Genomic DNA, 14318 nt, shown 5'->3' on the forward strand with positions numbered 1-14318 from the left:
TTTCTATCGAGATGCAATTAATGCTAAAACTGACAGAAATTTTTATTCCAATATTTATTAGATAAAATATTCTACAACTTAAAAGACAATAATGCAAATAAAAACACCGCGTTTGTTTAAAACCAAAGTTTCATCTCCAAGGTTGTTTTCTGGTACTGTGGGGCTCGCGCACGCCATCAGCATTATGTATGTTGCGGGCCAAACTTAGTATCGAAGGATATTCATCTCTATGTGGACTCAAGTAGAGTAATTTTAGTTTTTTGTCATGACTTTCAACTATTTTATCTATTAGATCCTGCGAAGAAATGTTACAATTAAATTCTAGACTTTTCTAGTAAGTACGATAGGTATATCATATTTTATCTTCTTGGCCTTTCTTTGGATTTACGTTTCTACTCTAAAATGAGCAGTAGCACATGACGTCAAAGCCACAATCGTATTGTAGGACAGCTGTCCTGCTGTGACTCCTTCGCGGCAGAAATAGGTTTTTTTTTCCACAGGAGAAAATCGCCGGATTCCCACCCGCACGGCATCGCGATAACTTCCTTGCTTTCCAAGGTGATGGAGCGAATTATAAACACACAACTCCTGAAGTATCTTGAGGATCGCCAGCTGATCAGTGACCGACAGTACGGTTTCCGTCACGGTCGCTCAGCTGGCGATCTTCTTGTATACCTTACTCACAGGTGGGCTGAAGCCTTGGAGAGCAAGGGCGAGGCTCTTGCTGTGAGCCTTGATATCGCGAAGGCCTTCGACAGGGTCTGGCATAGGGCACTTCTATCGAAGTTACCATCTTACGGAATCCCCGAGGGTCTCTGCAAGTGGATCGCTAGCTTTTTGGATGGGCGGAGCATCACGGTCGTTGTAGACGGTGACTGTTCTGATACCATGACCATTAACGCTGGCGTTCCACAAGGTTCGGTGCTCTCCCCCACGCTTTTCATCCTGTATATCAATGACATGCTGTCTATTGATGGCATGCATTGCTATGCAGATGATAGCACGGGGGATGCGCGATATATCGGCCATCAGAGTCTCTCTCGGAGCGTGGTGCAAGAGAGACGATCAAAACTTGTGTCTGAAGTGGAGAACTCTCTGGGGCGAGTCTCCGAATGGGGTGAATTCAACTTGGTTCAATTCAACCCGATAAAGACACAAGTTTGCGCGTTCACTGCGAAGAAGGACCCCTTTGTCATGGCGCCGCAATTCCAAGGAGTATCCCTGCAACCTTCCGAGAGTATCGGGATACTTGGGGTCGACGTTTCGAGCGATGTCCAGTTTCGGAGTCATTTGGAAGGCAAAGCCAAGTTGGCGTCCAAAATGCTGGGAGTCCTCAACAGAGCGAAGCGGTACTTCACGCCTGGACAAAGACTTTTGCTTTATAAAGCACAAGTCCGGCCTCGCATGGAGTACTGCTCCCATCTCTGGGCCGGGGCTCCCAAATACCAGCTTCTTCCATTTGACTCCATACAGAGGAGGGCCGTTCGGATTGTCGATAATCCCATTCTCTCGGATCGTTTGGAGCCTCTGGGTCTGCGGAGGGACTTCGGTTCCCTCTGTATTTTATACCGTATGTTCCATGGGGAGTGTTCTGAGGAATTGTTCGAGATGATACCAACATCTCGTTTTTACCATCGCACCGCCCGCCACCGGAGTAGAGTTCATCCATACTACCTGGAGCCACTGCGGTCATCCACAGTGCGTTTCCAGAGATCTTTTTTGCCACGTACCATCCGGCTATGGAATGAGCTCCCCTCCTCGGTGTTTCCCGAGCGCTATGACATGTCCTTCTTCAAACGAGGCTTGTGGAGAGTATTAAGCGGTAGGCAGCGGCTTGGCTCTGCCCCTGGCATTGCTGAAGTCCATGGGCGACGGTAACCACTCACCATCAGGTGGGCCGTATGCCCGTCTGCCTACAAAGGCAATAAAAAAAAAAAAAAAAAAAAAAGGTGGGGTATGTGGGAGTCGAACCTCACTAAAAACTCCTGCCGCACACAGCCGGCGCCCTACCCCGGACCGGGCGGGAACCCAGTCGGAGCTATTGAGACGGCGGGACAGGGTTTACGCAGAGCATATTACATCCATCCTAGGTAGGTCAGCGTTATCTACCAGCTCTGTTTCACAATACGCCCCACTACCAGTAATTACGTAACTATAACAGTGATTAATCACCACAAGACAGTTGACTTATGTCCCCTGACTTCAGTCTTTTTGTCATTTTTCGTTTTAACTATGTTATGCATCTATAGTTTAAAGTTAGAAAAGAAATCTGCATAATATTGACTTTATTGCCTTCGAAAGTAAACGATCTTATTCTTAAGTTGATTTAAGGTAACTTAATAGTTTGTGTATGAAATATATTAAGGACATATTTGTTCGTAGTAAGAATTTTATATCTTTCGCTTAAGCTGGAGTAATGTGCGCTAATAAGAACAACCGTCTCAAATAAATCGGCAGCAACCGACGGTGAGCATTTAAAAACACATTCAGAAATTTCATAAAAAATACCTACAGGATCAAGGATATCGCTTCCGAAGCCGTATAAAGAAATACCATAATTGAACAGTCATGAAAAACTATTTAAAGAGAAATAGCAAATGCGCCTTGGCATCTTGATGCATATTTCTTCTACCCGCAATTTAAAACAAGGTTCCCACATCACATGCGACCTTTGACCCCACATATAAAATTATTTTTTAAATGATGCATGCACTGCAAAGATTTTTTTTTATTGCTTAGGTGGCTGGACGAGCTTACAGCCCACCTGGTGTTAAGTAGTAACTGGAGCCCATAGACATCTACGACGTAAATGCGCCACCCACCTTGAGATATAAGTTCTAAGTTCTTAAGTATAGTTACAACGGCTACCCCACCCTTCAAACCGAAACGCATTACTGCTTCACGGCAGAAATAGGCAGGGTGGCGGTATCTACCCGCACGGACTCACTAGAGGTCCTACCACCAGTAAAAAATAATTATTATTGTGCTAATTATTATTATTGTGATAATAATAATTGTGCTTCATTCAATCATCAGTGTGAAAAAGTCTGTCTTAATTTTCAGAAACGGTTCCCTGGTAACCTGTTATCAATTCTTACGTCTGGAAATAGTTTAATAGGTATCTGTGTCCTGTTGTTGGCCTCTTGATGATTTGGAGACTGCAGTTTTTTCATGGTTATAGGAGAACGAATAATGACAGGCTCCGTTTGCGTTGATTTGTCTTTCTTTTTCGCCTTTTGAGCCTTTTTTTCGTGATACACCTGTAATTGATTATACTTATATACGTTAGACCAACTTGAAATAAGTTTTTGGCATTTGGACCAACTTGAAATAAGTTTTTGGCATTTCTACAACGGGTGCAAATACAAGACGCGGCTGCAAGGTGACTACAACACAATAGTTTTATCAAAAACGTGCCTGCCCCGTCTAAGCTGTCTGTCTGTCTACGAAGCCAGATACAAGCGATTGCCTGATGACAAATGGTTAGCATCAAATAATGTGGGATGATAAATTTTATTCATTCAACGCTTCCACTTCCACGACCTGAAGTAACCTAAGCCCGGTGTACTCATGCCGAGCGAGAGGACTGTGATATATTAAGTGTATAATCTATGGGACTGTGCCAGTATTCAAATCCAGTAAACAGATACAAATGCTTATTAAGAAATCGTAATTATCTACGTGTTCACGAATTATTTCTACGGTGAACGAATATTAATTTGTGATAAAAATTAAATCTACAATTTTTTTATTTCATTTTTGTTTTAAGAACCTTTACAGCGAAGCATTCATGCAGTATATACAGCATATCATGCAGTGTATACAGTTTGATCGATGAAACGGTCGTTATACAATACAATCGAGACTTCGGCCTCATGTTCCAAAGTTGGTGACAGCATACACGTTATGAACTATAAAGGCTTCGGTAACTATTTAACACAAGGTGGGCCATGAACTCGTTTGTCCATCAGTTCAATAAAAGTGTCATCAGTGAAATGGAAAAGATCAGAGCGAAGACGAATAATGGCAACGACGATCTTAATTTCGTCTACCACGAAGATAAATAGTGCTGTTCATTACTGAAGATTACATAATCGCTATCGAAAACTCAAAATTTTGCTTTGTATTTGCAGTTTTAAAATCAATCAAAACAATTGAAGGGCGCCAATAACAGTCACGTGTGTCGTCTATGGATTCACGCATAAACCTACTACTCGTAATAACCTTGTCCAATAATCATTTTATGCTATTCAAATGGACTCTATTTTTCTTTTATGTTAATTTATGTTATGTTTTTATTATTTACTATCTAAATTATTAGAGGCTTTGGAAACCGTTCCCATCTATCATGTAAATTGTTTGTAGCATACAAATTTATATACGGTATTGTATTTCAAAGCCTACTTGATTCCGTTGTCGTGGTTTTTTCGGCGAAGCTGTACGAATCCTTCGGTCGTCGTGACGAGGAGAGGCAGCGGGAGATAAATTGCTATATGTGTGACACAGGCGAGGAACCCTCCAGTCGTACTTTGATTTCGATGAAATATGTGTTTTTTGCGATTCTCCTTTACATTTACGATGTCTCTAAATAAAAATAAAGATTTCTTTGTATCCAAAAACAGTTATTAAAGTTAAAAATATTGTGTACATTTTTTTGTGTACAAGTTTTTAAAATAAAACTTCATTTCAATAATGCTAAATCCAATATTAAAAAGACATAGGTCAAAATAATTTCTCAATATTTCCTTTCAATCGTCATAAATAAGGCGCTGTTTGAGACCCAGAAGAAATCGGTACGTTGTATGATGAAATACGATGTACCCTGCATTTTGCCGTGTTATTGATTAGGTTTTATAAGAGTACTAGCCGTACTCGCCCGCTTCGCTGCGCATTTAAAATTAACATTGTTATTTATTGTCATTATTATTAGGAAGTCCAACACTCATATAAATATTAGCCTGTCCATTAAGTACCTACATGTATTTTCTATATGGATACCAAGTTTCAAGTCAATCGGATGCATGGTTCAGTGTGCTTAGTACGAGTTTTTTAACGTTCTCGATAGCGTCAAAGTTAGCTCATATTTGTATGGAATGGGACTGTTTGCGTACGTTTGCCGCTAGGGGCGCTGTTCCAACTGCATACAAATTTGGCTTAACTTTTACGCTATCGAGAACGTTAAGAAACTTGCACTAAGCACACAGTACTTATAACGGAACATCCGTTAAATCCACTGTAGATTTATATATTAGTATAGATTCAACGTCAATACCGGCGTTGTCAGCTGTAGGGACGGCAGCATCTGTGGCGGAGGTACTGGCTGAGCTGATGGCGTTGACAGCCTGCGACACCGCGCTTTCGATACTGTTGGCTGCCTCGAACAGCAAGCGGCACAATTCACATTGCGCCGCCGATGACGCTGTATTGAACAAATATTCCCTTAGCAGCCTTTCTATACCTTCAAAACTAGCAATTTTGTCATATTTGTCTCTCGAAATTAACCTCTGTTTCTATTGGCAAATATTAGAAACATATGTATTTTTTACATCATTAAAATGTTGGACAATATAAGAGTTACCTTAAGATTGTGTGATTAGAAAATGAGCAATTCGGAAATCAGATGCGTGAGCTAGGGGGTGGGTCTCGTACATCTGATGCAGCACCTGGATCGACATGTGAGCAGTCAGTCAAGTGAGCCGCCAGACCATCGTGGTCTCCGCTTTCCGGTGGCGCGCCGTGGAAGTGAACCTTGATATTATTTCGGATCAAATGAGGTTTTATATCTTCGAACCAAACGTCACATAGCTAAAATAATAAGACGAAACTATAAATGATCACAAATTCAAAAATAAATTTCTGTTTAGTGTTAAAAATTATGAATTATTTACGCCAACTAAAGCACTCTCCAAATCGTTTCGAACGTTTTTGGGAATTTTATTCTTGCTCCTGCTCCTTTTATCATGATGTTTAAAATTATCATCGTAAGTTTCTTTCCGTCTGAGGTCGCATGCGACTGCATCCCCTGATGCTTTAGCAGTGAAAGGCCTGTTTCGTCCACAATCACCATTTGCAACTGAAGGAACTTTACGAACTCTAAATTGAGACATAGCTTGAAACAAAAATGTTCAAGTTCGAAATGTTTTTTCTTAAAAAAATAAAAATACGCGTAAAAAATTAAATGTCAAAATCCAAGTCATAGTAAACACAAGAAAATATCTTTTATCGTGTTATTGCTGTAGAGGTTGGTTGCACCAATGTCACTTTGCATCAATTTATTCGATTTCGTAAAATGAAACGTGAATTTTCTTTTGCTACCCGCTATACAAGAAGCCATTAGAATATTTCACACCGCATCCATCATTAAAATTTCTTGTTTTCTTAAGTCATAACTTAAAATTTTAAGGTAATTTTAATTTCCAATAGCTGAGACAATGATATGTCCAATAATACAAATCATATTAGCCACGACAAATATACTTGTACGAAAGATCTCAACAATAATTTCCAACCCGCTTAAACATAAAAACAAAAAGAATTATATTAAGAAAACCATTAACGAAGTTTTGTTTTATAGTGATGATGATCCCGATCATATGAGAATGATTGGACTGGGTAATATTTTCTGCATTTATTATGTTATTTTTAAATCAAAACGAACCATTGATGTATGCGTTCCGAGACTGTCCAGTGATGCGTTAGCTAAGTGCCTTGTTAAAGTACAACAGCAAAATGGATCGAAAACAAGAATCATAATCCACAAGAGCAACGACCTACGAAATTTACAATTGTTTACTCTAAACAAAATAGAAGTGAAACTTATAAAATCAGAAGTTCGCCTGGAGCATGAGTTTATAGTAATCGATTCCTCAGAACCGAACGCCATGATTTTGCTGGGAAACGTTTGTTGTGGGGGATGCTGGGATAAAATGGAGTGTTTCAATAAAGCCCCCACAATATTGTCTTCGGAAAAATCTTTAGTAGGTGCTATGAAACAAGAATTTGACAGAATATGGAATTCAGAATCATACTAGTAATGACATTTTTTTTATTATAAATATTGTTTAAGTTTATAATATGTAATCTTATTTTTGTTTGTAGATTAATAATTTGGAAATAAAACACGTAAATTAACAAAACATAGTTTTATTTTGCTTTGATCACTCGAATAATGAGATTATCAATATTATACATTTATAGATATTGATTTCAATAACTAGGGTTATTTATAAAACGTTTGTACTCGAGTGCCTACTAGCTAGTGACTGGCGTTTCATTGTAACAAAAACATTGAAACTTCGGCTTTAAGCTTCCGAAATAAGGTGCACAATGATTTTGTACAATAGGAAATGATTTAAGTCATATCTGTGTGGACTTTTTATGAAAATCTACCTAGTGATCGAACTAGGTACTTAATTAAAAAATCAAAAGTTTCAACATTAATAAGGGATGTGTAATCACATTAATTTACAGAATCGATACGCACATAGATGAAATAAATTGGAGGCGAAGTGATTAAGTTCTATCACAAAAAAGGCTTTGCGATCAATACAGTGATCCAGTTTAATATGCCCGAATTTGTATAATTGATATACATATACATATTTATATTACATATACTAGTTCCATTACCCACCTTCTAGATTTATCAACAGACCAACTTCACTGTACCATTTAATAGATAAGAATGACCATCAGAAATACAGATCATCACCAAATATCATAATAAATTTTAAAAAAGAGCAAAATATACTATAATTGTCCATTACCATTTAAAAATGAGTAATACATAGGGTTCAAGGTTCCTGAATGCTATAAGCGAATAATAAGCTTTGACATGGTGGAACACAATTTGAGTTACGGAGTCTCGCCGTTAGTTTTAATAGTCAAACGCCGCAGTCTAAAACAAACGACCGCATCAGCCGATTTCTTTTTTAAATATTTCATGAACTGGTGATCACATTCGCGTTGGGAATCACGAATCATCACATGCTCTCCGAAACAATTTCCTCAAATCCGGTGTTATATAAAAATATCATTCACATTATTGACAATATTCTTGATGTAAAAAATTTGGGATGACCTTGTTTTAGGGTTGAACATTTTGACTAAATACCAAATATTTTTCATTTCATAATATTTAAATTTTCTTGTCATTCAGAAACCGAAACAATGGAAACATTCCTTACTTGTAATTACATATTTAACGGCACGCTGCGGTTTATTTTTAAATACTAATAACTAGATACGTACAAAGGTAATTAATTTACCATTACTAACATGATTTTTATGAAGGTCGAATTTATCGGGTAATTGTATTGTATTTTCTTATGTATAAAACATCAGTAATAAAATAAATATATTAAATTTAAATGAACATGATCTTAAACTGAATTGAAGACTGGTAATCGCAAAAGCTGCACAATGTTATTTTCAGTAAACACAAAAACTGAAGTTCTGTAGCTGTGTATCATGCTTTTTTCCCAAAAGCACAACTTGAATCCTTAAATAGTTACGACTGTGGGTGTGCTAGACAAACTTTTACTAAATTTGCTTAAAGTATAAAAATCGCAAACGACATCAGCTTGTAACTCTGATAAGATATTCAAACAATTATATGTATAAGCTTCTAGGGGTTTTCAGCTTTAGTTTAGTCTATAGTAAGGATAGCTTTATATAGAATATCAGCGACAAAGATAAGGTTTAGATTAGTTAACTATTATTACTATTAAAAAGAAAATCTGGTACGTGCCAATTACGAGAGCGCCTTTATGAGACGCCAGTGTTACAAGTAAATATAAAAAATACGTATTTCAGGAAATTGTTTATATGTTTAATTTTTTCTTGAGGCTAGGAAGCAAGTTCCTAATGGGAACTTTGATTCATTACTTGGTTTATAATGGGCCGCTTCAATTAAATCTAATTGGTCAAATCTTAGCGACCACATAGTTAAGTAAACAGGTTCATATTGATTGAATTTAAATACCTATAGGTACAATATATTATTATCAATCAAAACTATTCTCGGGATTTGAAATTTGAAATAAATTTACGAACTTCCAACACGGAGCATTACGTAGAAATTTATAGGCGATAAATACACTAATATTTCTTCGGTTTTTACGCATCTCAGAAATAATTAAAATCTTGTGTTTACTATCTCTAGTATTGAATATTCATAAAAAATTGGACTACCTGGCTATCCATACAAAAATGTCTCGCATATTATATAAAGGTGTCATTTTGACGACTTGAAATAAATGCGAAATGCGATTAGTCTATTGAGCTTAGGATAAATAACAATGGATACACGATGAAACAATAAGTCGCCGTCAAAGTTTGCGGTGTTGTGTTAGTCGTGGCCAAATATCTAGAATCTTGAACTACAACTTCCTTTGACTTCGACAAAATTAAGAAGTTAGGAAACAATATCACAGAAAGATCTTTAAATAATCGATGCAATATTGTTTTATTTTCTCAAAAATATGAATAGTTTTCAGTCACCATGGATATTAAGTAAAACTATTTTTACGGTTTGATGTAGCGTTTTTTTTTAATTGTCATTATATATTATTTTCGACGTTTCAGATACAGTTTTCGTTATTTCGCTTAGGTACTTTTGTGAAACGTAACGGCCAGAAATAATGTTTGAAAAAAAATAGACGGTAGTTAGCATATTTAAATTTCGCTGAATAACACCTTAGTGGTCAGAGACTACGAAAACATACAGTAAGTATTCGTAACGTCGGAAATAATATAATGGTAAAAAAATAAAGCAAAAATAAAAACCGTCAAAGTAGCTTTAATTATCTCTAATACTCGCGAAAACCGAAGAAAATACTAAATCATCATTCATCACAGATTCATAGCTCATTATTTTGTATAAATTAACTAGTTATAAACACGAATCATAATAGGACAAATTATAATTAGAAGGTCTTATGTTTAGATTAATGTGATAAGAAGAAATGACTCTTATACGTATTGAAAATAAAATTGGTGTTTATTTATTTTTCTGATACGAACATGGACCTCTTATTGCTCTAATTCCACGTAAAATTTACGGCCAGCGAAAAGACAAGAATATTAAAGCGTTTTCGTGAAACTTTTTCTTTTATGATGTAACCTCCACCTCCTTTCTAATGTTAAGGAATCAACAAAAAATTTTCTAATCCATACAAAACTATTGAAAATAGGTTTTAATATTTACAATGTAAAAACTACTAACAACATTTATGTTTACATGTAACAAAATCGAAACTATAGGTAGGCTTATTTATTATTCAATCAAAAATACATATTCAAACTTTTTTTTATCTATAAAAAATATACATACTTTGGATAAGTCTTTCTAAGTACAAATAATTACTATTTATAAAAATTTACACCATTTAAAATTAAGTATTTTATTTAAAAAAATATTATGAACTGATTAAGGTAAGTGATATATTATTCATTATTTTAATTCATCATTCAATGCAAACATACAACATAATAATAATAATAGAACAGTTACATAATTGAACCAGCCTTCTCATACGAATACTATAATTATTTTATGGAATAGGAAAATTGATATGATCTTCACACAAATACGATCTAAAATAATTTAACACTTTGGAATCATTGACTCTGACATATACATCTATGATCTAACTCGATTCTGATCAACACAAATTTTAATGATCTTATGATTATAATTCGACGCTTGAAAGGCAAACGTGACAATAACTGCTTTGTACATAAATGATAGGCGATAACCATATTCGACGCGCAAAAAAAAAAATTTTTCTAGATCTATCAAAATCATTTCAATCCTGCAGCTAGATACCTTAAAATAGATTTTTTTTCAGGTATTTCTCAGGTATATTTTAAATTAATTTCAACTTTAAATTAGTCTAATGTAAAGTTCATGCATTGTCGCTTAGTCACGTTTGCCTTTCAAGCGTCGAATTATAAACAGTTGGTGAATACTATTTCAAACATTTTATAAGTGACATCTGTGGTCGTGCACTGAACGTTCCTTTGGACGCGCGTCAACTTAGTGACGATGACGAGACCCTAGTCGCTCGCCATTGAAAGTGGATGTCATACATCCACCTCAATGTCACTGGTGACATCTTGAGTCTCTGCTGACTGCGGTGAGATGACGTCCACGTCGTAACCCTGAGGAGATGCCAGGGTGTAGTCATGTGGGGAGCTCATATCATCGTCCGGCGATTCAGCTAGGTCCTCGTCCATCATTATCGTCGCTGGCAACGACGGTGATACCTCTTGTAATTGACTTGTGTAAACTGTAATGAATGAAATTACTATTAAGGCTGGAGGTAAGGAAATTACAACCAAAATTGAAGACTTTAGAATTGTTAGGGTGTCTTGTGAGCTTGTAGGGATAGATAGCACCGTCCTGACTATTTTTGCGATAAGCAGTAATGCGTTTGGTTTGAAGGGTGGATCATATGTTGTACTATTAAATTGAGATTTGAAACTTATATTTCAATGTCGGTGACGGGATTTACTTCGGTAACCACTTAACACTAAGTCGGTCGTGAGCTCATCACCAATCTAAGCATTTAAAAAGAAAGACAATGTTTATGATCTTTGGTGTGACCATTTCATATAACATTATGACTGAAAGTATTAGTTTACTTAATGTTTACCAGCACAAAGCCCACAAAACAATACACCGATCAGTTTGTTCATAAGTCACAAACTAAATAACAAGTTGTTATGCACTGATTAATTATCAAATGATGATGTTTTCTCCTTTATTTTAAAATATAGTTACATTAATACTTGTAATTTGGAATGACATATCAGTGTTAAAATTATTTCTTCAAATCAAAAAGAAATCAGAATTACAAAACAGACATGGAAGAGGATGGTAGTGGCCGTGTCCATGTAGAAATCCAAGATTTAGTGTTGATGGTGCTCAAATGGTGCTCAACCTGACCTTAAGATGATTCACATCCAGAAAGGGAAAGCTTACCAGAGATCTAAAATAATTTACTGAAGCAGCCCTAGATTTGTGGGTCGAAATGGCACTCTGCAGATTTTGATAACAATATTACAATAACACCTGTTTCTACTTTAAATTACTTAGAACACAATATTTACCTTTAATGTTTGACGATTTAAGTTCTGCAGTGTAACTAAGCGATTCCTCCATAGCCTCCATGGTAAGGGTATCAGTATCCAAACTGTCCATTGAGCCTGAACATGATGGTGAGCTGTCAGGGTTGTTTAGAGTCAATTGCAGTGTGTCCACTAATTGTGGTATGTGAGGTCGGACCTGAAATAAAAAACCAAAACAAATTAAACCTACACTTTCATCATAACCAATCAATTAAAGACAACAGGATAGCGATAATATTTCCATGAAAATACTATTAGGGTGCCAAGATTATAATAATGGCATACAAAATTACTATTTTTTACTGGTACATATTACCAAAATACTTCACTTTGTAAGTAAGCAATAAAACTCATTATATTTAGTGACATATAATTTTAATTAATGCGATTTGAAGGCACTTTCAATGCTTTTTAAAATTATATGGAAACAGACTTTATTATTTTCAAATCATAGCAAAATTTAAAACCACTTTTATTGTATTGTTTTCATTTTTCTTAATATTTTTATTTTTCTAAATACATATTTTTCAAACTTCCATTATTAAGACTAGCTAAGATATCACATACCTTCATCCCGTCTGGCCTGTGAGGATTTCTGCATCCTTTACACTTACACTCGGTACAAGGTTTACTGTCAACGTAACAGGGGCATCTTTGGCCGCAACAAGTAAGTTTCCCCGGTGTTGCCGTTGCATTTCCACATCTGCAGCCTTTGCGCTTACCGCCCGTAGAATTACGGGATCTATTTGATGGTTTCTTGAAACCGAGTGACTAAAATTCATGAGTGATTCACTTTAAAAAGTTAATGAATGTTAATCTGTACAAATGCATGTTTCTTTACATGCCTTGTCATTGTTTTGTTTATTTTAAATTTCAATTATTCTTTTCCACTTCTATTTTAATCGTGTTATCAAAATGTTTATAAATTAGCAAGAATTTCTCTCGGTTTCTTAATTAGCAAAATAGTTTCTTATAATATGGATTGTACATACTACCTTACTCTCCCTAGATGATGATTCACTTTGGGGTGAATCCAATTCATCCATTGCTTTTCTTTTGATTGTGATTTTATTCCCAGAGCCAGCATACATTACAGAATACATGGGAGATCCGTTTGCTGTTGATCTTGAATTGGGAGAATCTCTGGAACTTCTTGCTCCCGAGCTACTTGAACTAGATCCATGTTGGGTTTGTGTTGATGCTGAATTTGTGTATACACATGGTAATATGCTATATGCTGACTTCGAAAGGCCTCCTGTACTTTTATAGTCGTCTGAAAATCCCGCACCTTCCTGAATTAAATCTATTAAGCCTGAGCTGGCCACTGTACCCCCATTCACACTGGCAGCAACTTCATCTTCATCTAATAATGTTTTGTACACTTCTGTTCCCATGAAATATTCGCACAACTTTTTGTAACACTGAAGGAGTATACGTAACTGTAAGTTTTCAGTATAATTTTCATAATCTTTACACCAACTGCATGAAGGTTTTAATTTTTTTCGACCACCTTTACACTTTTTACACACGTGATGTTGGCACCCAGAACTTGTTGGCGTATATGGTTCTTTTAGTAAATTACCGCAAACCGTACAGGATAAAGATTGTCTTAAATACGGAACCAAACGAAATAAATCAGTCCACGTAGATTTGTCAGCGGGATCAGCTAATATTATGAGTCGACACGTAGAAACGTAAAGGCTTGTTGCATTCATTTTGAAAATTTGCAATGAATTAAGTCATGTATGTTATCTTTGTTTATTTTAAAAGAAAATATACAAACGAAAGCCGCAAACATTTCCCATCGAATCGAAACGTCAACAATTCAACACTCAACTGACAGTAGGTATAGCTTTCAACTTCAATGTTAGTAGTAGTTTTATTTTCCAACTGGAAAGGCAGAGGTGTCGTACCATACCGCCTAAGCTTTTTTAAATATATAGTTTACATGAAAAATGATAATATGAAATGAAATAAGATGAGATGATATGGGATGAAAAATAATCTCAGTAAAATGGTGGTCATTTACTGAGACTTTTTCAGTGGACTTTTTGGAGGATCCCGAGAAGTTACATCCAGCGGCTTTGTTTTATTTTCCCGCATTTGTACACTTTCACAAATACTAAACAGTTAATAAACAACCAGTATTAAATATTGAAACCTGAAAAAACACCACTTTAACAAAA

The 14318-nt window shown here is 35.9% G+C and overlaps 2 protein-coding genes and 1 long non-coding RNA gene across 3 annotated transcripts; 1 reads left to right on the forward strand and 2 right to left on the reverse strand.

Moving 5' to 3' along the window:
• Positions 1–39: 39 nt before the first annotated feature.
• LOC101739552 (uncharacterized) lies at positions 40–6211 on the reverse strand. The gene is made up of 6 exons (XM_021350550.3): positions 5889–6211; positions 5650–5805; positions 5273–5419; positions 4405–4584; positions 3099–3260; positions 40–295 (listed from the first exon to the last, which is right to left on the reverse strand). The coding sequence occupies exons 1-6, from the start codon at positions 6105–6107 to the stop codon at positions 131–133; spliced, it is 1029 nt and encodes a 342-aa protein (XP_021206225.2). The 5' UTR covers positions 6108–6211; the 3' UTR covers positions 40–130.
• Positions 6212–6304: 93 nt separating this feature from the next.
• LOC134198931 (uncharacterized) lies at positions 6305–7136 on the forward strand. The gene is made up of 2 exons (XR_009973225.1): positions 6305–6403; positions 6575–7136. It is a non-coding gene; the product is annotated as an uncharacterized LOC134198931 (long non-coding RNA).
• Positions 7137–9171: 2035 nt separating this feature from the next.
• On the reverse strand, positions 9172–13918 carry MSL2 (protein; the record flags this gene model as incomplete). The annotated part of the gene is given in 6 exon segments (NM_001099837.1): positions 9172–9579; positions 9632–10705; positions 10771–11291; positions 12115–12289; positions 12700–12903; positions 13128–13918. Coding segments are annotated over 4 exon segments (1305 nt in total). The 5' UTR covers positions 13848–13918.
• Between the last annotated feature and the right edge of the window lie 400 nt (positions 13919–14318).

Source organism: Bombyx mori, chromosome 5, assembly GCF_030269925.1.
Source record: "Bombyx mori chromosome 5, ASM3026992v2".
Classification (NCBI taxonomy): Eukaryota; Metazoa; Arthropoda; class Insecta; order Lepidoptera; family Bombycidae; genus Bombyx; species Bombyx mori.